General features: G+C 41.1%; 1 protein-coding gene and 1 long non-coding RNA gene across 2 annotated transcripts in view; one reads left to right on the forward strand and one right to left on the reverse strand.

Moving 5' to 3' along the window:
• Positions 1–392: 392 nt before the first annotated feature.
• Positions 393–25,075, reverse strand: part of WWOX (WW domain containing oxidoreductase) — a 488,561-nt gene continuing 463,878 nt past the window's right edge. Inside the window, exon 9 of the mRNA XM_042027155.1 lies at positions 393–1,591. Coding sequence (XP_041883089.1) covers positions 1,403–1,591 — 189 coding nt within the window. The 3' untranslated portion in view covers positions 393–1,402. The remainder of the gene's footprint in view (positions 1,592–25,075) is intronic.
• Positions 1,590–11,209, forward strand: LOC121664131. Its single transcript, XR_006015892.1, has 2 exons — positions 1,590–3,222; positions 8,073–11,209. It is a non-coding gene; the product is annotated as an uncharacterized LOC121664131 (long non-coding RNA).

Consider the following 25,075-nt stretch of genomic DNA (forward strand, 5'->3'; position numbering starts at 1 on the left):
GGCAGAGCAGGGATAAAAAAAGGCCATATATTCTTTACTGCTGCTTTGGGAAAGACTGTGGCATCAGGTAAGGAAGCAGACAAGGAGGGAGCAGCTGAGGCTGCACTTGGGCAGAAGCCTTGACTTTAACTCCTGTTCAACAGCAAATCCAGTCCACTATGATTGCAGACAAGAAAAATCATGGAAGGCAGACTGTTAACAATAAAGCACAAATAATAAGGGGATCAAATAAACTTCTATTAACAATGTGTCCTATTTATTTGTTTATATTCTGTCTACAGAAAATGTGATGCTGGACTGAGGATGGCTTAGAACAACCTTCTGGCAAGAAGACAGCTACAAAGCACAAAATACAAAAAATGAACTCAGAAAGAAACGAGAAAAAAACAGCGTTTTCTTGGCATCAACAAGAAGCTCTTTATTTTTCCTCAAGTTTTCTTTTCTAAAAAAAATGGAACTAAGACATTTACAGAAATGAGACAAACTTTCTCTTCAGGTGACAATATTCAAACAAGCATGTTGTTTTATTGAATTTAAAAGGAAAGAAAAGAAAAGACAGATTTGGAATGGGATACAGTATGAGGAGAACTGAGAAACTGTGAACTTTCAAGGAAAAAACCTCCTTAAAACTGTGAACTGAGAAATGGATGGAAATACCATTTAAGCCCCTGATTACACTCTGTGTGTTCTTAAGGAGACATCATCATCTTTGCTAACTCAACAGTACTTAGGGAATGGTTTACAACATATCTTTTATTGTAATCTTTTAAGAAAAAAAAAAACCAGAAATATTTAATTAGCTGTGACTTTACCATTACTGTTCAGATGTCTTCCTGCACCTTCCTTTTCTAGACAGCGCAGATGTATTTGCAGCCAAGAGTCAAGGGCAGAAAAGATTTCTTTCCCCAATAATCTTTTGATTTGCCACACCCAATAAAATCCTTGTAGGGAAAAAGAATCAACACAACTACCATCTCCCAATCAATACCTAAAGCCTAACAGACAGTAATTATCAAAATAAGGAGGAAATCCCATATTGGGCTATGTACCTACCCATTAATCAAAACGACAGAAATTATCTGCAGCATTGCTTTTCTAAAATAAGACAAAAGATGCCTCCTTGGGTTACACTTTGAACAGGCTATAATCAAAAGAAAGAGAACCGAGACTAACTAAGCCCCAGGAAGCCGCATTGTCCCTTTAACCCGCAGTATTCCCCATCTCCCATTAGTACTTAACATTTTTCACTATGTTGTGACTGCTATTATTTCATTTAACACTGGTTAATCTGTATCTGAGGTACATGGAAACCCTCTAGATGATAAGATTGGACAGCTTCCAGCGTTGGCAGTTTTCGAGCGTGCACACACTCGTGTGTTTTGATCCTTCCAGGAGCTCCCTGCTATTTGGCCTGCCTGCCAAGTCGTTCTTGGATCAGCCTCTCGCTCAGCTCCCAGAGGGCGGCGGCCGTGGCATCGCCCTGCGCCTCCTGCGAGGGCAGGCAGCGGCAGCAGTTGTTGAAGTACATCCCGCCCAGGCCCTCCAGCTCCGCCGCCGTGGCACAGTACACAGTCGTGGCAGCTCCTTGTTGCTGGAATTTAAAAAAAAAAAAAAAAGAAAAAAAAAAGAAGAGAGAGAGATAAAATAAGCAAAACTATATAAATATATAGAGAGATATTTTATCGTTTATTATTATCGTTGCCATTTCGACCGCAGCCCTTTGAAGCTGCGTCGCGTGCAAGCACTGGAAAAGCACCACGGCTGGCAGGGTAACCTGCCTGGTGACAAGGCTGCAGCCCTGCTGAAGGCACTGCCTGCCTCCTGGACACTTATTTACAAACCACTTCAATGAGGACTTTTTTCTTTTCCTTCCCTCTTAGAGCTAAAGAAAAGAAAAAGAGAATCCTGAAGCACAGCCCCATGCTCGGGTTTTTTGCCCCTTTTCATTAAAAACCTGGATTGGTGGCAGGGGCTGCCCAGGTGGTGTTTGACACCAGAATAGTTAAGCCAGGTTTAAAAGCAGCACCTCAAAACTCCCCTTTGCACCGCAGAAATCACTGACCATATGCCCGGGCACCCCCACTGCCCAGTCCCGACCTGCAACACAGCCTGATAGATGGATTTGGTTTGTTTGGGTTTTCTAAACCTCTTGTGCAAAATTAACCTGGGCACTCCAATTAAGACCTATCATGTAAAGTGCAGTCGGGATTGGTGCCAAACCTGCCCATGGATCTTGGATCACCAGTCTCCCCATGGCAGTTGTCACGGCTGCCGTGTGAGAGCGTTTGTCTGCTGCAGGCAGAGACAGGGGCTGGTTCTGCAGAGACACGAGGCTTTCCAGTGGAGTTTTGTTCTGTAACAACCATTTCTCATGTCTTATAATGCTTTAAGAAATGGAGTGGGTAGATTAGAGGTTTTTGTGGATCAGAAGGGATTTTTTTATTTTTATTGCTTTCTCCTTTTTTTTCCCATTCCCTTTCCCTTTTTTTTTTTTAGTTAAATACCAAGTGAACTTATGTTAGAACAGGAAGAATGGGTTTCTCTGAATTTTCCCAACAGAAACCTGCAGATGGAGGCCACAGGGTTGGGGCAAGCACCCTGGCATGGGTGATGGGCTATTCCCGGGCACAGACTAAAAGCACAGTGCCAGAACAGCTGGAGAGAGGGCAAGAAGCTGTTTTGCTTTGTAAACTATAATTAAAAATAATAGGTGAGAGCGCATTAGCAAAACACAACACTAATTTAAAACCAATAGAGTTTATCTGGCATCTTATGATTATTTATGTACATCTTAGTCCTTTCTGTGGTAACTAATTATGAGCTGATAAGAATCAGAATAAAGAGGCTGCCAAGTGCAATTGAAAAAGTAAATGAAGAGAAATTAGTTGTTGCCGCATTAAGATAATTTAATGGGAAAAGAGAACAGGCTTCAACCTCTTGTGATTTTCCTCCACTCCTGTTTTATTTGGCCTTTCATTGTCACAACCAAGGAAACTCAGGGTGCTGCTAGGGGGTCAACCTGCAGAAGACCTCTACTTTGCATTCTCATCCTTCAAGGACAGGAAGCAGTTTAAAAAGCCCCCATTCTCCTTATTTGAGGCATCTCAACTTTGTAGCAGCAAAGAAGTGCATATTTGTTTGCAAGACATGCATTTTCCTCAGCAGATGGGATTAAACTGATAATGATGACTCCACACCTTAGAAATGATCTCCCATCACAAGGTAAACCACAACTGTCTGTATTAAGTATTTTGAAAGGCATATATTTATCAAGAGACCAAAATATTTTTAAAGTTAGTATAATACATAGTAATCCTCTTATTAAACCAGTATCTTTTTTAAAAAAAGAGAAAATATCTTAAAGTTGGTAGCGGAAACGGAAGAGAGTTCTACTAAAAATAATATTAATAGAGAACAATAAAATTTCTATGCTCATTTCAACTATCCTATAAAGTTCCACAGTACAGTATTCAGCTGTTTAGAATGCCTCAAAGCCCCTAAAGAGTATTATTAGCTTTTTGCAAGCAATTCAACTGGACTTTCATTAGAAAGGTAAAATTAAACTAAATTGCTCAATGCAGAGCGAGAGCCCTCAAGCTATTGCTGAAAAGCATCCGTCCAGCCAAGCTAAACTCAGGCTATCTCTTAATAGAATTTAGCTAATTCATAAAATGGAAGTTTATCAGAGCCAGTTTAAAATCCAACCCAAACAATAATTTATCTTTTCAAATGAGTCGAATTTGACGAAGTTTAAGCAAAATTCTCAGCAGGCAGAAAAACGTTCCAGAGCACAACAGCAGTGCTTTATACCTTGAGCATTGACACAAGCTAGACTCCAGAAGAAGAGAATAGTTTTCCCTGTGTGAGCATAGGATATTTACTTTAAGCGATAAAAGATTATGTGGCTGGAAGCCCAAAGCACTTTATCTTGCGATGCCTCCAGTGTTTTGCTGAGAACTGGATGTAAGCAACGTGCCATTTGCTTTTTGGCTGTGTGTATCCTTACTTCTTTCTAAATGTTTCAATCATGTTGGCTGTTTTGGAAGAAGAAAATTCAATGGTTCTATCATTGAAAGAAAAGTACCTTTCTTATTACTTAAGAGAAATGCAGTCGTATTTATCCCTTCAATGATAGAGGGTAAAGCTTTAGTATCTCACAACACTGGACAAACATGAATTCATCAAGCCTAGGAGAATTTGTCAGACAAATTGTAGCAAACTACATAACAGAAGGTAAATCCCAGATTCTCAGAGCCATGTAAGCATTCACTTTGCTGAATGTGAGCTGGTTGCATTCAGACACTTGAGGATCTGCCTAAGTGACTTGTCCAAGGACAGAGGGGAGTGAGCATCACAGGAATCAAATCCCACTTTGGGCTGGGAGGGGTATCAAGAGGTCTCCAGCCCAACCTCCTGCCCAAAGTGGGATGCCTAGGAGCCTCATATATGCCATGCTGAATGGGAAGGTCCCCGAGGGATAAATCCCTCCTTTACATCTATGACTCCGATCCCACAAACCTCTGCAAGGAGCCAGAGCTGCAGACAAGTGCAAACTGCCTGCACTGCTAGCCAGAAACAGCTCTGTTTCTCAGCAAATATTGTTTATCCCTTATGAACACAGTGCTTTGAATGACATCTTTATATGCTGGGCCGTATGACAGTTTAGTAACAAGTTTTAATTTTTTACTCATCAGCTTTCCTGTTCACATATCATCAGCATACAACAGCAGAGGATGTTAGGGAATCTAATTAGTAAACAATTCCATACTGCTGATACAAGATGAAACATTCTTAAACCAATAAAAAGAGCACTTTAATCACTGTTGAATGACTTTCAATGCCAAGCGGTTTGTGCCATGTCAGAACATAATTTGAAGAAGATTAGAGTACTATATAAAAGAATTAATGTTAACAACTTCGTTAAAAAATGTCTTAAACAATGAGCTTGTCAGTTGTCACAGACTCTCCCTGATCCATTGTGATTAAGGCCCCCCCCCCAACAATTTCAGCTGATAAACAATGCTAAAAGCGTCAGGCAACCTAAACATTTTTTTCCACAGGTCCATCAGTTGCACAGGGTGCTAATCACCAGAGCTGGGGTCAGCCTTCTTTAACCTGCAACAAAGGCAGTGGGTTGCAATAATGAATACACAGCATAAAGAATTTGTGAGAAGCCCAACTGAATCTTTAATCATGCCTCAATGCCATTTCCGATCCAGTCAAACATTTGAAAGCTGCTGGGCAAGCACCACGCTATCAATCTTTCCAGCACACGTAAAATTACCCAGGAATCTTGTTTTGGATTAAGTTGAAGAGTGTCTTAGTAATAAGGGTTCATCGTTCTCTTCCGCAAATCATTTGTCAGTTTTGTAATACAATCTTCCTCTGCAGCAGGGTGGGATTTATACAGCAGTTGCTGTTTATTTATAGTTGAGGCTCAAAGATCTAAATTATCCACCCTTCTAAAATCCTTTGTTGAGTTGAAAATCCTAAGTTGCTACTAGTTCATAGGCATTTATTTCATAACTGCTAGCAGTCAATTTGTAACTGAAGGCACCAAATGCAAATTAATATTGAATACAGTAAAAGAAAAGGGGTTCTTGAGATAGAGCACATGGTAAAACCTTCATTAATATATGTAATGCATCCGTTAGAATTCTGAGATACCATTTATGTTCCTGATAAGAAACCATACTACACAGTTAATGTTTAGTTTTTAGATTTGTCTACTTTCAAATGCATGTTTATCTTCTAAAATTAGACTTTTGTTCTGAAGCAAGTTTACATTCCAAGCATATAAATAATAGAAACAAAGCCATAACTTATCTGTATATTTATCAACTATGAATGAATAGGATCCACTCTAAACTCTGTTAGGAGCACACAGCACTCAACATTGTCTGCCAGGGAGATGGGATCAGCTTATTTGAAAAGGAGGGGTTTATTTTCTTATGAAAAATTAAGGATAAAGGCCAGTTATCTTCGTAGCCTGAGGTTAAGCTCAGCACAGAGCATTTTAAAAGATGGCCACTGGAAAGAGGTGAATTCAAAATGACATGAGAGTATTTGTGACAAGGGCCAGATTCAAAGCAAGCAGCTCAAGTAAAATAAGAAGGCAAGTCCTTAAAACTCTTCAGGCTGTTCCTGTTATTATACCAGGACTATTAGACAAAGCCAACACATCCTTTACAGTAAAATATCAGATTCACACAAAGGCACTGTGAGCATACCATTTACAGCCAAATAACTCATTACACAGCAGTGTGAGGTAGAATCATAAAGTCATTAAGGTTGGGGAAGATCATCGAGTTCAACCACTGACCTAACCTAGCAACAAAGGCAGTATGAACCTATTCCAGATATGAAACCAATGGGGTGTCCCATACCTTCTCTGTGCCCCTGATAAGCACCCTGAAGAGTTCACTCTGATAGAGGGAAATACCCCTCACCAGCTGGCTTCAGCAGTGGCCATTTCCTGATTTGATGCAAAATAGAAAACCTCCTTGGAATATCAAAATTATACAGAATCTGTTTCCACAATGATCGATTCCAAATTATCCAAACCAAACCCTAAAGTGACAGCTGCAGTTTTACATTCCTCGAGCCTCATCTCCACCTGGTGGGAATTAGCACAGGTTTGCTGCCTTCTCAGAGGCTCCACAGACTGGAGCAGTGGCTGAGGTTGTGGTGAGCCTGATGCTGATGCTTGGGGTGGGCACTGTGGGGTTTGTGCTGCCTGGGGGCAGCTGGGAGACAACTGCCCTCAGAACAGATTTGTCTCCTTCTGGTGTTGCTAGCAAACCCCAGCTGGGATTGAGGTGCAGAGCTTTCTCAAACTATACTTATTCCTTTCTCTGTAATTTGAATTGGTAATTTTTTTCCCATCAAGCCCAAGTTCTCGTGAACAACATGGAGCACAAGGACCTTTTCTGAAAAACACTAGCACGTCTAAAATCCTCATGTCCTCATTCAACCTCCAGGATTCCTCAGTATCCAAAGTGTTTTTAGGAGCAATCTTAAGAGCTGTTTGGTGATATCACCCATGGCTGAGGCCAGTTGTAGCTGAGGGAGCTACTTCTCAGTGTCAGGCATTACTCTGCTCCTTTTCCTACTGGGATAACTCAGAGCTGTGAGGAACAGTCACTTTTCCAACAATGCAGTGAACAAGTTTTAGTCTCGCCTGTGAGATGACAGGAGAACTGTTCAGTTCCTGCTGCAGTCCTCTTACTCAGAGCAATCCCAGATGCACAGTTTTCTTATGAATAATGCTCAGAATATGTGTATTAATGTCCTGTAGGAAAACAGGATTCCTTGATTGCTTTTTCAGCAAGGAAATATGAAATTGAGACCTGCCTTTGCTATTTTGGGAGAGTGTGAAACTGAAATCATATCTGCAGCTAAAAGAATAAAACTTTGGAGCTGCCAAATATGATCTAAACCCCAAATTGGGCTCAGTTGACTTCAGGTCCTATTTCCACCAAAGCGCCAGCAGGAAAATGTGACCTGAACTGACACTGTATGTACAGTCTTTTCAAAGGTCTCACCGAACCACATCTAAACCAGAGGTGCTCAACCACCTCCCCTTCTCCCATCACCACAGTTGAACCAGCAAAGCATCTCTTAGGAGACAATACAACGGATAAACCAAAATCTATAAGGTCTGCTTTTTTCCTTCTGATGTATTCCTTTTTCAACTAATTCCCAACTACAAAGACTCAAAGCTCCATCAGCTTCTCTACTTGCAAAGCATAGTTGGCTTTAAGCTGTAACTTTTCTTAGTGTCATTAAGACCCTTACACATTTACAGTATTCTTTACATACATTATAGGAGATAAGTGTGCTATGTTCTTTGAGTAAGGAAACTGCAGTAGTTCACGAAAGAGGATTTGTTTTCAACTGCTGAGGCATTAAGACCTAGTGATTATTTCAACTATTCAGTATATGCAGCTATATTTAACTTACATTCTGGGTTTTAACTTTGCAAAAGAAATCGTGTCCATTGTAATAAATGTATTTTGATAATGCACCATGTTGTTTGTGTTATGCAACCCCCCATATGTTCTCAATTACAGCAATGATAGCACTTGAAAACTTCCAACCTCCAACATCCGGTATCAAACAGATTGTCTGCAACCATTGCACAGGAGAAAAAAAAATACAATACAGGACATGAAGTCAGGAGAACTGGGTTGTTTTCCTCTTTCTGACTCTTCCTTCCCTAGTGAGCTTGGACAAGTCACTTCAACTCCACGTACCTCACTTTTCCCAGCTATGAAATGGGGAGAGTACTCTTATTTACCCACCTCACAGGGGTGTTGTGAGGAGTTGTTCAGATTTATGGAGTGCTTTCACACTTAATTTGGAAAAGCACTGTGTAAGTACAAAGTGTTATAGTATAAACCATTGTTAAAATGTGTAGAAGATGTAGAACAAGGTTGGCAAAATAGCTGACAAAAACGTAATTATCTTTTAAAATCATGCCTATTTTTCTCTATTGTATAAACTTAATTCTTTAACCTGTGAAGCTGTCTGCTACTCTGGGTCCTGTTCCAGTGTCTTCCCTCTCACATCCATTTTTGCCCAGCTCACAGAGAACCTGGTAAAACTCTTACTAGCCAAAACAAGAGTGAGTTATTAAAAAATGGATGCGTTAGAGGGAAACAGTCCCCGAAAGGGTGATCCATGCATTCATCTCTCCCACCCTTTGCATATGCTAGGCAGAGCCACCATGGCATACCAGGGGTGGGATTCAGTTGCCTAACATGGATCTTGAGACATCTGAGCTGCCTCAGGATATCCCACGTGCTCCACAGCTGTCCTTCAGAAGGGCACATATATCCCATCGGTCTGGTATTGTATCTGCCAGCCCCTCACAGATATCTCAGCTAAAATCACACAATGGTTAAGACAACACCAGACTGTGCAATTTAAAAGCTTTTGCCACAGCACCTGGAAGGGAGCTGGTTCCCACAGGCAGCACCGTATTTATTTTTTTCCCAGAATCTTATTAAAGTCCACAATCAGCTTCTGAAAAATGTTTCAAGGCTGACACAGAGACATCTTAAGCTCCAAAAACTATAATGAAGCCTGTGGCTTTACCTTGCTCCATTAGCATTTCAGGGCAGGAGCAGCAGCACTCCTCACAGGGCTCTTTATCAACACACCATATTTCCAGGCACATCAGTGCAGCAATTCCTTCTCCAGCCCACTGAACCCCCATTCACACCTGATTTCCACTTTTAAGACATCATTGCTCCACTGAAATGGCAGTTTTGAACACTGCATGCAAATGTCTACGATCTTTTCTCACAGGCTGGTGTGGAGCAGTGCAGCAATGCAGCATTCTTCTGCTCATTTCTAGACTTGGGAAAAATCCCTGAGGAAAATTACCGATTTTCATTTTAGAGTGTAACAGGGTAAGGGTGAGATCAGGTTGAAGAAATGATGCTGCAGTCCATTGCTTGCCCCCTGCCCTGTGTACCAGCACTGGCCAGTGGGGTGAGAAGAAAAGAGCATGTCAGGGACAGTCCCTGGGCACCCCAGCCCTGCTGGGGTCTGCTCACACCTGAGCATCCACGGCAGCTCACCCTCTGTGATGCACATTTATACAAACATGATCACAAGTACAAATACTATCACAACTTGTTGGCCACGGTCAAAACAGAAATCCTGTGGAGGATTGGAATTTCTCCTGAAACACATAACCTGCCAGCTAAAGGTGGATTCTTCTGGGCAAGGGCAATTTAAAATGTTGAGCAAATAGGTTGTTGACAATAAACATATCCTGCCAAAAAAGAGAGATTAGATACACTGCTACAACTAAATCATCAGAACTGGTCTGGCTGGTGTTTGGGCATACACAGACGAGAGTTCATTGAAATCATTTCTGTTTTTAACTTATGCTGAATTGAAATGTTTTATGTTTTTGCTGTACTTTAATTATATATATACTTTATATAAATGTATGTATACATACAGTACTGTATATGCTGTATATATTTATATAGCTTTTTAATACTATTACTAGTCCAGATTTAGACTTTTTCATATGCAGTATTGCAAAGAATATCATCGCAATGCTGACATTTGGCTTCTTCCTTCATTGCACAGATAATTTTTTAGGCAGAATTTTATTTCAGACATGAGTTAAAAAAAAAAAGCCACACAATGCTTTTTAAGGAAGTGACCTTTTGGGACAGATATTTAACAAGCTGTTTGTTTAGGTTTTAAAGATAAAGACTGTTTTTCATCTGTTGATAAACACACACACATATGCACATCATACACATACAGACATACACAGTTCAATAACACAATGCATTGAAAAAACACAGGGTGTTATGATGGGGAAGTATCATGGTAAGAAAGTAACTACTAACTCTGTCTTCCAGAAACTAATTAAGGGAATGTATTTTGCAATAATACAGATCTAGCAAACGGGCCTCTAAAATCTAGGCTTAGAGCTGTAAGCCAGGCACTCCTGTATTATGTATGTGTGATTTTCATAGATAGCCTGCTGTAAAGTGTGCCCTGTTAGTGCATCTTTCAGGCTCAAAGACACTGGTCTTGTTAATATTTCATTTAGTACATACTGTAGAGTCTCATTTATATTACTTCTATAATTAATGGTGATAGCTTAGGCACTGCCTTTACAAGGAGAGATCCCTGTATGTTGGTCGATGGATAATGAGAAACAATAGATATTTCATTCACCAGCAGCTTGTTGCTAGTTAGTAGGAAATAATCGTGTGTACTGTTGCTTTAATTGCCAGGGTAAATAATGCCGCCGCTGTGTTAGTGAACATTTTTAAAGCACTTGATGCAAATAGACTAGAAACAAAACACAAAAAAATTACCTTTATTATACCTTAGCATAGGGAGTTAAAAAGGTATGTCTTAAAACATTTGCGTTCTATCATGCAAATATATCTTAATATGCATGTGCTGACTATTCAACTACTGTATTTTAGGAAATACAATTATGCTGCCTTTCTCTTCTCCTATGTAGACTGTAAATAACTGTAGATCTTTCTCTTGTTTTCCCATGTAAATATATGTAAATATTAACAAGCTATGCATGCTGATATTCTAGGCAATTTCAGGTACTTTTATAATCTGAAGGCATGTACTTGAACCGGTTTGTTAAAAAAAAAAATCAACTCTCTCAAATCCTTTAAAGCTCATTAGAAATTAAAGATTTCTTACTAGACTGGTTCCTTCACTCTCAGTTGTTTTTTTTTTTTTTTATTTTTCCCTCTGCTTTGCCAGTGCTGTCTCCGAAGACCCATCACCAAGGATGCACATTCCAAGCTGTTTTCTCCAAAGCATGGTGTCCTGTCTCAGGGTACGATTCACTCCTCACCCCAGGATGGGCACCATTTAGATTCAACACCATCCCCAGCTATAAATCTCAGCAGAGACTCAGAGAGGGGATGTCTATCCCCTTCTCTCTGACCTCTCCCTCTATTTAATGATCACAGAGTCACAGAACCATAGAATGGTTTATTTTGGAAGGGACCTTAAAGATCCTCTTGCTCTAAAGCCCACACATTCCACTAGGCCAGTTTTGATGTTTTCTATTTCCTTTCCTCAGTCCACAATCTGTCAAGCCAGGATTTAATGCCACAGGTGTCAGGGCTGGGTTTGAGGGCAGATGCAGCCACAGTCAAGAGCAGTCCCCAGGTCTCCGGTTGTGCTGCAGTCCGGCTGCTCACTCAGACGTGCTCCTCTGTTTCAACACGCTCTTTATGTTTCTTTTCCAGCATGCTTATGACTTTGACAGACTGTGAAAATAATTTGATAAATAGCTTGATAAATTTCTCCATCTCCTCCCTTCCGTGCTGTAACACTGCTTGTGGAAGCCTTTCAACTGAAGGAGTGTGAACAAAAAAGAAATTACCAAAAGCTTCTAAATCAAGTCACCTCCTGCATACAGATTTGGAGACAAGGCTTCAATTTAGCTCTCTTCTTCCTTCTCTTTTTTTGTTCATGCAATAAATGAAGATTATTCTGAGCAAAAAGGTAAGAAGTAAAAAAAGATGCATTTATCCCCCAATACAGTAAAGGGGAGAGAAAAAATCCCCTCTCCATTATCTATGAAAACTAAATGCAATGACAACTCTTTAATTGAAAGAAAACAGCTTTCATGTCTGAAGATGTTTTTTTCCAGAGTAGGCGTATGAGAATAAACACATTAATTGACAGGATCTTCATGACTTTTTAAGTTCCTCAAACTTAGCTTGGTGTCTGGGGAAGATCTCTTTCCAGTCCTTGAAGACTCTTTTAAGATGAATGTTTAAAAAGCTGAGCTGACACGGGCATTACGTTCAAGTGCAAGCTGTACTATTCTTTAGTAGCGGGCGTCGAAATGGTTCATAGAATTATTATCTTTCTACAGACAAAACCCATTACCTTCACACTAGGAGGGAAAAGCTAGTTTTTAACTTATATAAAACGGAATCAATTATCAATATCTTTGCATGGTTTCCCAGCTCTGCTGGAGAGCAGTCACAGAGCTAAATACACAGAGCCATTTGGCAAAAGGGCTCCTGCCTTTGCTGGGCTTCTTGTTACACCTTTCATTTAATAAAATCACATCTGTGATTTTAAAATAAGTAGTAATGATTTGTATGCAGGGCTTCCACCCTGAATGTCACAAAGGGAGATGGGAATCACATTTGCAGACTGATCACTGGGCTTCTGTTACTTTCAACTTCTTCCCAGTAAAAAGTGAACAAGCAAATAAAAAGCAACCAGTGATGCAAAGTCAAACACAGCGGTGAACGGCAGTGCAGGTCAGAGCATCCATAAAGCCTGTTGTCTTTGGTGTGGAAAAAAGTGCTCCTTCAGCAGCCCCCACCATATAATTCTCACCATCCCGCCTCTGAATAATCCTTTTGCTGGCTTTAACAGTGGTTGTTCACAGATGCTCGTGTCTCCAGTGAGGAAAGGAAAGCTGGAAGGTAAGTGGTGGCTTTTCACGGTGAAGTCTACACATGCCCATTGCTTGTAAACTGCAACAAATAGAGATTTTATGTCTTCCAGCAGACAATGTCTAACCTGGTTCAACTCTGCGTTCCTTCAGCAGAGAGATGGACAAGTGCATTAGCAACCATCCTTAAAAAACTGTGTGCCCAGCTATTTCAATAGCACAGGCAAACTCAGGTGCACAAAGAGGTGCAGCATCTGCGAGGTATATAAAACATAATACTCTAGAAGGCGGCAGCATTGTTTGGGAAGGAAATGTTCATTACTAGACTCTCTTATCTGTTTATCCCATTCATGGGATCTGCTTCTACAAAGCGCATAATGATAAATGGCACATTTGCAAATTATCTTCTGAGTGCTGATGAGAAATCAGCAACCTGCGAGTTACCGTGACTTTGAGTGAGTACACTCCACTGCGAGCCTCGTTTGCTGAGATGCCTGCCAAATGAGTGCATTAGGATATTAGGAGTCTAATAAATTGACTAACAAGCATTTGATGAAAAATAGCTGTTCCATCCGTTACACTTATCATCACCGCCAACAAGGCTACTGGGGTTGGGATTTTGAAGGCACCAGCTGCTGATAAAAGAGTTGTTGCTGTGCCATGCTCTCAGCAGCATCTCCCTCCCTAACTGTGCATCTTAACAAACTCTCAGCAAGACATAGGACCTTCTTTGCTTAAGTTTTCCTCTGCCTCTTCATGACACTTATGAGGATTTAAACCATTGCAGTCTTACTCAATTCTGTCTTTTCTCTCCACTGCAGAAAGTAAGATGCTGGGTTTCTCTGTCTGGGAAGGAGCTGAAGGAGACAATTTCTGTTATATGACTCAGTACTGCTCAAACACCTGAGACTGTTCACATTCACAGTCTGAAAACTTTAACTTGTTAATTTTTGCCACAAACATCAGATTAAAGGACAGAAGTGGCTTTAGCTATCGTCACATTCAGCAGAAAGGCACTGCATTATTCAATATCATGCAATCAAATCAGTTTCAGGAGTGGCTCAGAGTCCTACTTCTAACTCAGAGTCTTCATGGAAAAACTCATAAAATAAATCTTCATACAACACTCCATTTGTGTCATTCACTGCTTTGCTGGATATTTAAGAAGCCCCGTTCTTTTCATGAGTAAAACTAATACACTCCCATCATGCAAACATCCTCCCTGCCTAGGAAGGAGCAAGCAACAGCCACGTTCAAACCCTCAGGTCCTGAAAAGCAGAAAGAGGGCAGTTAAAGCCCAGGGCTGACGGTGCAGAGCCCTTTGGGAAGGCTTGGCCGTGCTCCCCACAGCCCCGTGCAGCCCACCTGATGCACTGTGGGTGTTTGTCCCTCCTCCCGTGGCTGGGGCAGCAACGCTCTGCCCTGGCAAAGTCTGCTTGAGTAAATTATGTCTTTTCAGGCTAATTAATTCTTGGAAGTGCAATATACCCTCACATTCAAGTTTCAGAAATCTTCTTCGTGCTGCTTAATTTGTTTAAAGTAGAGAGGAACCCAATTCATTACAAACGCCCGTTTATCGTCTGCTGACAAATCCCCGTGAACACTTAAAAACTACACACGCCTAAGAAAAGCTCTGTCTGTACCTTCCCAAATTGCATTTCTGCTTTTACCTGAGACATTTGCAAGATCCCCAACTCTGTCAACAGTCGCTCTCCAGTTTTGTTTAGCTTATCATCAACAGACTCTGCTTTTGTGAGTGGACAAGTCATTTGAGTGTGCACCACGGTTATAATGGCCTGACTGACAGCTCAGCCAGATAAACACGAGAGAATAACAGACGTAGGAACAATCTGGGTATTCATTTTGTCCGTTCAACCAGGTTGAAAGGATTTGCCAGCCAAGGGCACAACACTTCAGGCTAATTTGCTCAGCCAAAGCACTGCTGGAGTGTAAGGCTGCAAGCAGATGACTGATGTTGGGGAGATCGGCATCCCCAGATGAGGTACTTATTATTCACCCCTGCCTCATGGGAAATGAAAGTACTATTTATTCAAAGCATCCATTTGAAAGAGGAAAACATATAGAAATGAACTTTGTTACAAAACTTGAACCCTTCTCACTGCTTCCCCACTTCTGCATTAATTCCAGCTTCTTGTCCTCGTCCATGTCATCCTGCACACTGCAGCATTTCTGTTTTCTTGCTCCTCACATACTTTCCTTAGCCTTGTCTCCTGCTTTGCAGTTTTGCCCCTATAGCTGACACCAGGTACATTTTCTTTGCTGTTTATCTTCCATTTTTAAGCTATACTCAGCTCTGCAAACCTCAGAGGCCCAGCTCTATTGTCAGTGTCTGGTACAGCAGAGGGTGCCCGCAACATCCTGGCTGCGTCACATGCCAAATGCACTCTGCAATCTTTTGGCCAATATTAGCCCCATACTCCAACAAGAGCCACATGCTAACAATGAGCTGCATCAGTCACCACTCCGTTGTGGAGCCAAGGGACCCAGGGCCAGTGGAATGGCAATGCTGTCCTGGCTATGGAAAGTTTTCTCTTGCACATTTTAAGCACCCTGTGTTTAGAGTGACAGAGCTACAACTTCACCTGCTAATCATGTAAAAGTAAATGATGGGTAGAACAGCCAAGCTTGCACTAAGAAAAGGTAAACACTGCTCTGACATATTCCCTCAAGCAAGCAAGCAAAATAATAACAGTTTGCTGTGGAGGTTTGCAAGTTTGCTCCCATTAATTAAGTTCCATTTTCCGGCATCTTAAGTTTTAAGATGTTTTCTCCAGGACTGATTTCAACAACTCTTTCTCCCACTGAAAAGCAAAGGCCAAACCCCTCTTTTGCTGACAGCAGCATGACTCTAGTGGCTTCCTCCAGCTGTGGAGCCAAGACACAAGGTGTAGCAGGATGGAAGCAAATCCCTGGGCATTTTTAGAGGGCAGTGTCCCAGCACAGCGCCCGCAGCCCGAGCACGGCAGGCTGGGAACAACGGCCCTTGCGGAGGTGATGCACTAACAGCCTCAGACACATCACAGGAGGAATGTAAAGTGCACCTGACATTTCTTTTGATCTACTCCTAAGAAGCATTAAAAGGCACATTAATGTGCTGCTTTAGTGCATGTTCAATGCGATAGTTGGAGACATAACTGAGCCCTTCACAAAAGTCTAATTGGGGAGAAGAATAAACTTATTGTTTCCTCCTCTGGACATGCACCCTAGAACATAGGCAGAGTTGGCATTTGCATGAAGTATGTTGCTGTTTTGCATTTTAAATCCCAGCATGCTAAATGTAGGTTGAATGATCACTTTGACTATTATTAGGAAATCAGTACATGTCCAACAGCAGTTCTACTTATGCAGGAATTGATATTGCCCAGCAGCAGGTTATCTTTCTGCAGTGATGAAATTCAAAAGTGCATGTGTATATTTACATACTTATAAGTTGCTCACTTAAAATGTCAAATGAACACTAATAAAGTATCTGAGCTCCTACAGCCACTTTTCATTCAATTGTTTGGTTTTGCTCGTCAACATCCTCATGCACACATCATATTCATATTTAGTAGCAGAGTTTTGTGCATTGAGCTATTGATACTTCTTGACCTTGTCAGACTATGAAGCACCTTTGCATCTCTGTGCTTTCAGTTGCCATGCTGAAGGCCCTTTGCTCTTTTAGGACAATCATGCAATGAATTAACTGCAACAAACCAAGTAGCAAAGAAAAAGAAATGTAAAAAGAGAACATTAATGCCCAGGTTAATCAATAGCAGAACAAGAGAGCAAAGAAAGTCAGGTTTAAGTTCCACAGTAGAGGCAAGGTCAGGAATGACATTACTGGGTCACCCTAAATTTTGCTGAAGACTCATATTCCTTGTTCCTATTTCTATCAGCCTAGGTGTGTGTTTGCACATCTGGTCAGACCTACTTCCACTGAACTCTATTTTACTCTTTGTGCAATGCTTTTTCTTACATCTGCTATGCTGATAATTTATGTGTCCCTGATTAGCTCCCTCAGTGCTTTATCTCTGGGAGCATTAGAGGCTTTATGGTGTCCTCTTCATTTGTCTGTAGCACCTCCTTCCAGCCTCAGCCAGGCTTCTTGGACAGCCTTCTCTGCTGCAGTACTAACAATGCCAAAGCTGCTATACTAAGCCATGAGCCTCTTAAACTGTCTCTGGCAAAACACAGTCTAATTTGGGAGAACCATTAGTTTCCTTTTGTTGTAGCTCACACTCAATCTAGCCACAAAAACTGCAGTGCAAGGGAAGAGGAGGCTGAGGGATGGGAGCTCAGAGAGCCCTGCTGCTCCATGTCCTGGCACTATCAGAAAAGCAGGAACCTTCAATGCCAAGGCTCACCAAGAAAACAGCATGTCCTGATCAAGTTAGGCAGGTAGTTAGAACAGCTCCAAACTGCTCTGGGTACAAAATAGATGAATGCAGAGATCTTCTGGATCATGCACCAAGCAATTCTGATTTCTGTGTGACATTTATAAACCAGTCAGTTTTAGTTAGCACCAACTCAGGATTAAAGGAGCTCCGGCTCCAAGCCCACACATGACACTCAATGCTTCAAAAAAAATTTGAGGCTCTTCCTATCCCAGCTTTTTTACAACCTCATTTTTCTTGACAACAGCATGGTGTTCTCATAAACAAGGTAACATCCTGCTCATCACAAAGGTTTTTTTGAGCTACTCCTCTAGCTGATGTTCAAGGTGGACTCTGATGAGCCCACCTTGAAAACCGGGGAATTCCACTGCAACTTCAATAAGTTGTTTGCTCTACATGAAAAATTCTGAAGTAGAAAGCAAATGTATAGAAAACTCCAGGATTTCTGCTGGAGTCCCTATGGATTTCAGAGGTCTTCCTTTTAAATGATCTCCTTGAATAGACCTCTAAGAAGCAACCAACATTGGAAATTTAGCTTTTGAAATATTTGGATCTGTATCCCTTTCCAAAAATGGAGCCAAGGCTTTGCTGATGGAAGACCTAAGATGCTCCATTCAGAGGCCAGGGCAGAGGAGGGGGCTGAGCACAGCAGTGGTGGGAGGGAAGGGAGCCTGGGGAGACCCTCGGATGGGAAGCTGGAGCTGCAGGAACTTCCACAGTGTGAGTGTGCATGTGTGCTGTCACTCAAAGAGAGAAATGCTTTCTTTTGATGGGATACACACCTCTCCTTCTTTCTCCAGTAGGAGGAATGGAAATGTGCCTGGCTTCCCAGCAAACACGCAGAAGATCCTTTCCTGTTGGTGCCAGTCAGTTGACTCTATCTCAGTATTTTTCCATTTGCTTCATACAAGTAAAAATGATGGTTTTTAACAAGATTTCTATCTCCTGTTTTGCCACAATGCCATATCCTGCTAGGAGGATACTCTTTTGACAATAAATTTCTATTAAAGTGCAATATGCTCTTAAGTGGCACAATCTTTCTCAGTTGGCAACATGTGAAATATGTGTTCTGCTGTATTGGAACTGTGCTATCTAACTCTCCTTACATACTTTTGAACAATTTTTTTCAGCCCAGTTACATTACAGAAGGGAAAATTACTCAGTGGCATAAATGATAAATACCTAAAAGACATTTAGCACTTACTTTCTGACAAGTCCAAAAGTGAATTTGCTGCAAAATAATGAACTTAAGTGACCCCTGCTGACTTCTCAAGGAATGACATTCCATAGGGAGCCCCATCTGTGAAACAAGCGTTCCAGGTACAATATCAAACCCTTTGTCTCAGCTCCTTGGACTTTTTCTTGGAAAAGGATTCTTCCTCAGAAAGTTACTGGTGATCTGAAATGGTGCTGGGGTCTACAGTTTTGGCTGGTCCATCTAATCATTGAAAAAAAAGGATAAAAGGTCAGATTTGAACCCTTGCAGCAGCCAGACACAGTTAATTTGTTTTTCAGGAGTATTATCAGTTAAGCATAGCTGGAATCTATCTGAACATCTTATATCTGCCCACATATCTGGCTGGTGCCTTCTGGCCTTCTGTGTGATGCAAGGGGCTAATAAAACGTGGCAGCACTTGATGTCAGATAGTTTGTCTCTGCCTTGTTTAATCACTCTGAATGGAGTGATGCTCAAGCCCAACTTGCATTCACTATCGGTCTAAGAGAGGCTGCTGAGAGCTACTTCTCAGCAATCAGCTTGAACCCTTGGCAAGACATCTGTCAAGTACACTTTAGCATCCCCACAACCTCCAAGTAAGAGAAGTGGCCTTCTCAATTTAGATGCAATATTAAAGGCAGTTGACAGAAATCTTACATCCTGCTGCCTTTTCTCTCTAGGTTGGCAATTCTGATCCCATTAAAGTCAGTGGGAGCCTTGTCATTGACTTCAATAGACCAAACACTACCAACATAGTGTTCAAAATGGAATAAACACAACTGGATAACTCTCAAACTCATTGAAAACCTGAAATCCTATTAGGTTATCGAGGTATCTTGACATTCAAGAGACACTTGAAACCCCAGAGGCTCAGGCATTTCACACAAAACCCAGAATGTGTCTAAATGAGGAGGCAGCATCACTATTGTGCTCGTTAAACTCTTAAAACACATGAGTTAAGCTTTCAGCACAAATCATGGTGTTAGGTCCAGTTGACTGTAGCACAAACTTGATCAGAACATCCCACCCCAAACAAAAGAATTGCAAGTTCAGATGAACTTTCTCAGACTTCTCATGACCTCATTTGCAGTGCAGTGGGCTACTGGTTGACACAACTTCATTGCAAATGCAAATGTTTATCCAGTAAGACAGCACACTTAAAAAAATAAACCAAAAGAAAAGCAAAACAGAAAAAATGACCATCCAGCCTCATCTTGTGTGTTGGTGTTTACAAAACCCGAGATATCACATGTGCTGCAATTATTGGAGAGTGTCTCATAGGATGTGTTTAAAAAAAAAAAAATCCCTTCACAACGGCATACGCTTGCAAATGGCTTAAAAGCATCCAGGTATTCTTGGAAAGTGCAATAGCAGATAAGCTTCCCTTTTAATTTGTCTTAGACTAGGTGTTAGTGCAAGTTACGACCAAGAATTTAGCACATCCATTCAAATTATACCTAAAGCACTAAATCCAGCACAGCAGTAATTTTCTAGTCTTTCATACTTCCCAACTTAATGAAAAGAGACGTTAATGTCCCAGCCATAGATTAATTAGATGGAATCATTAAGAGTTATTTCCCAGGTATCTTTTGCTAATACACGTATTATCATTGAACACTACCAGCCCTGTGTGGAAGGTTAATGTTATTTTGGAAGAATATTTACAGTATCAGGGATAGAAAACCCAATATCTAAAAAAATATTTTCCACCTGCAGCTGTCATCCATCCCACACAAACTTTGAAAGCTTTCCACTATCTGTCAAAACACAGGTTTTGATGCAATAAAGACTGTAATTATTGAGCATTTACAAGAAATAATATTTTCCCTCTGGTACACGTTATAACAGTTGTTAACATGCAAGTATGAATACTAATGCTCTGAGCCCACCTATACTCTTCACAAATGATAAGGATTTTTTCAAATACTGATATAGAGGCAGGTATAATAAAAGAGCAAGATAAGACTAAATATAGGTTTTGAAAAGTAAATGTCAATCAGAATAAGGTTTTTAGAGGCATAAGAACTTGATTTGAGGTAGAGTTTGGAAATAAAGCTGACAATTAGATCCAGAGATATAAACAGCACTTCTTTTGTGTTGAAAAATAAAATGATCCTTTTGCAACCAAAATACCAGGCTACAAAATGTGTGAAGGAAACAATACCGAGGATGCAGCAAAACAGCTTTGCAGATGCCATGCTAGCAGATGGCTTAAGCTGGCTGAATTACTGTATAAACATTTAACTGAGAGTTTGATTTTATAAGTGTGGAAATTATACAAAACAAAAAGAAAATTATTCTAAGAAGCACTTAAATTAGTAATTTGTAATTTTCTCTGCTAAGATGGCCTAGCTCTGCTGCCTTGCAAGAGTCCATTGGAGAGGGGGGTTCTGGAATCTGTGAGAGAAATTGCACAACGTAAAAGGGAGCTCATATGAACACACAGAACTAAGCGAGGCACTTAAAGGTAAATATATACCTTTCCACTGATGTTGCAGCTCGAATCCATTCTAACTGCAAGTTAATAAAAAATCTCCCCGCCCCTCCCCACTCTCCATTTCCTCCTTCATGTCTAGATAACAAAGGCTGTGTCTCTCTGTTTATATCTCAGTAACTTCTACAGCAACCGCTTGTCGTGTTACTTGGGCTCAATTGTAATATGTGGGCAGGAAGGGCACAAGAGAAAAAGGCTCTTTGTGCATAGATATCTTCAACAAATACCAGTCAGAAGGCGGAAAGGCAAAAATAATCAGGAAAAGGGAGAAGAATTTGTGCAGAAATAATGCGGCTTCTTGCTACAGAGTACAGTCTGGATAAAATAGAGCATCACTGTTGAATTGATGGGTTTGGCCTGATTAATGCTTAGACATGTGTTTCAGATGAATGTTTTCCATCATTTTGCAAAGAAATAACAGGCAAAACAAGAGGCAGATGATGGGTACAGGGTTTTATCCTGATTTACTCACTGTCAAAGCAATCTGTCCTCAACATTTCCCAAAAGAGTGGCAATTTTTTCTCCTGCCTTTCCTGGTGAGCCACCAGACCCCAAACAATTCTAGCAGGGAGTACGACAGCAGTGTCAAGCCTGCCCCTTGAAACTGCCATGCTGTCAGTGTCAGTCTGCACGACATCCTCCTCAGATGCTCCCCAGCAAGCACAACCACAACTGCTGCTTTTGCTGCACGCACTTACACGTCACCACTCCGAAGGTCAGCTAACCATTTTAAATTCCTTGCTTCTGAAAAGCCATAACTTGCTATTCCAGAACTGAGATGGCAATTACATTGGGTTCAGATAGTTCTAATAAAAGAGTAAGTCATCTTCTTCCTCAAAACCTCTGTTTTCCCTGCTGTCTGCATTCCAAATTCTCCATTTGGTTTAATGACCAAGGAGAGCTAATAACTTCTCCCTCTAAGCAGTTTCATTGTGCCAGGAACTAAATAAATTATCATCCCTCTCACATCCTAATACAGAAGTTTCTCATAACTCTTTCCTCCTGATCTTCACTCCTTTTCTCTTCCCATGCATTCCCGTGCTTAAATCTCCTTTCCTTCTGGTTCATCTGTTCCAAACCAACCACTTGTCTGCTTGGGATTCCCTGATATTACAACACAAAGAATCTGGAAATCAAATTGATTCAGGAATTACCATGGTGGTTTAAATCCACCTCATCCTGGCTAGGCAGGATTTTTGAATCTTATAACAAAATGTTTTTCTCTGTTATACCTGGTGTCAACATCAGAGACTGAGAAAGGTGAGAGAACCCCTTTACTGACTGCAGGTCATGGGCAGCTCCAGTTTCTGATCCCAAGGGTGATTTAACTAATTAAGAAATCCATTTTGTCAAGCCTGCCTCACAATTTTTCTGTTTCCATTTTTTCTACAGTCTTCCTAAATTTCATCTCTCCCATGAACCCATCAAGCCTAACTCCAGAACTGGATTCATGATTCGTATTTCTCCAGCTTTTGACTACGAAATGGAGAAGATGGGGTCTGTTTTCAATGTCTTGCTACTAGAAAAACTATTCTAAAATTTATTTTAGTGAAAGAAAACTCCAACACTTAATTCAACAAATCAAAAATCTATGTTAAAACGCAAAGCAAATGACACTTGCTTGTGAACATTGTGACAAAGTGATGAAGCTTCATAGTATTGTCCACATGTCTAATTAATATTTGATAAGAAATATATTTGATAACAGGATGGACTTCCTCTAATCAAACTATGATTGATCTAGAAACACACTATTAACAAAACCCCATCTCACATGCTCTTTGCCTGTTCAATCAAATTATCTCTAAATAAACAAGTGGTATGTAGACCTAAAGAAAATATTAACCTGTAAATTACCTGTCTACCTCTTCTCTCCTTGAGGGTTGAAATTATAGGGCAGAATTTTGTTATGACTCAGGTCATAAATCATAATATAAAAAAGAATATTTGACTGGAAGTCCAGGGATTCTGATACGAAGAGTTTAATTCAACAGACTAAAAATTTATATCCTAAATGACTTTAAATACCTTCTCTGTGTACTTTTTGCCAGCTGGTGTACTGGAGGAGTTAAAAAAACGGTAATGTGAAAAACTGAACTTAGATTCTCATGACCAGAGACAGGATAGTCATTCACATGCACAAAAAAGTACATTTAAACTTTTCTTGTTTCCTGAGATGATCAGACAAAGAAATTCAGATGAAGTTTGCCTTTTGGAACAAGAACCTCCATGCAAAGTTCCCTCTCTTTTTTAGGCTAATAGAAATTGGTACATTTCTTCCATCTTTGTAGGACCTGAAATACATTATTAAAACGCATAGTTCAGTTACAGTGCTGTAAATCACCACTGCTACCCAGGTTCTAAATTTTAATTTCACTTCAATCAGAACCAATTATTCCACTTCCCATCCCTGGCCTCTCACTCAGCACTGGGGAAGGCACATCAGCCGGGGACACTGCTGCCATGGGCTGTGCCAGCACCCCTCCATCAGACATTGCTGCAGGGGAATCATTCAGCTTCTGATCCCATGGCCAGGGCCCCAGATGGGACTGGGGCAGCCTGCGACGTGCAGGTTCAGAGGTAGCACACGTGGGAACAGACACGAGCACAACCACAGGCTTATGTGCAGTGACACCAGTGTCATTTACATGTCACGTACACTTAGAAATCTGCCTTGGCAATTGAGAGCAATGAAATCCTGCTGCACAAGGTGTACTGCGTGTGACAACTGAAATTACAGGCAGCACAGCCAAGCCATGCTCTGAGAAGCTGCTGTAATTTTTATCTGATTGACAGACGTTTACAGAAAAGATGTGCTTTATTCCTAGAATATGAACATACAAGGTAGAAAACAAAGTCCTCACATTTCCAAACAGTCCAGGCCATGGTTGAACAAGCAGAATAGATGCTGGGTATAGAGTGCAGGCAATCCTGACTTGTGTTGGTTTGCCGCCCACGCTCAGCTGAGTCATCCCAGGGGCTCTGCGTGAGTAACTGTTAACCAACACGAGGACAGCAATGAATTCCTCCTCAGTTCAGAGCTTAAACTCAACTTATTCTGAAAGCAACAACTACAACGGCGTGGGAGAAAACAGGATGCCCACCACTCTGCCTTTCGTATCGCAGAAGAGATAAAGGAGGAAACCAATGCATGATGAGATGATGCATGTTTTTCATTAAGAAAAGGGACAATAGCAACAGACTCTTAAAAAATCTACTAGAAACAAGACAGAGCCTTAACCCAGATAAAATTTAGCTAGTTCTGAACATGTAGACTCTTCTCAGCAACAAGTTATGGACAGTGTAGTCTCCTAACTACACTGTAGTTTCTCTGGGGTAAGGGCCTGGGTGTCATCCATCTGCTCAGTGTCAAGCTCCTGGGGCATCTTGATGCCTAATGTACTTTTGTGTTTCATGCTGCCACAGAGCCAGGAATCATTACCAGCTAAGAGGGTACATTTCTGTGGATAGATGATGTGGCTGAAATTTCTTTGGGTAGCCAAGTTTGATCACATAGAGTATGTTCCAAAGTCCTATACTGTCTCCTTCCATGTCAGTCCGAGGTGTCAGAACCTCTGCCCCACATTTTGCTGCTCATCATCCCCTGCCTGCCAGCAGGTACCACTTTGCACTACCTGCAGCCCCAGCTGCTCTCCTAATCCTTCAGATGATTCAGTTGGAGGCTGCCTTAGCAGAGACCTATTATTTAAGCTGCTGAGGATGCCAAGCTTATTTTGCCAGAGCTGTGTTAGGGCAGCAGTGGCAGTAGTTCTGTCAGAGCGATCGTGACGTGCCGCTTGACGTGAGCCGGGGGCAATAAGATTTTTGGCAGACACAAACCCCATCAGACAACGATGCATGAACATAGCCTTAGAGCTTGCTCAGACATCTCTGCAGTATTAATGACAAAATCCAGCAATCACCCTAGTGGGATTGAGCACGCGTGAAAGCTCTAGTAAGTTAAAACAATAGCAGAAAAATTCTTGTTCCAAAAAGGAAAAATAAGGAAGCTCCAACACAAAGCATTGCAGGAACAA

Source organism: Corvus kubaryi, unplaced genomic scaffold (genome assembly GCF_017639235.1).
Source record: "Corvus kubaryi isolate FWS band 111438036 unplaced genomic scaffold, C.kubaryi_AGA036_p1.0 37300, whole genome shotgun sequence".
Taxonomy (NCBI): Eukaryota; Metazoa; Chordata; class Aves; order Passeriformes; family Corvidae; genus Corvus; species Corvus kubaryi.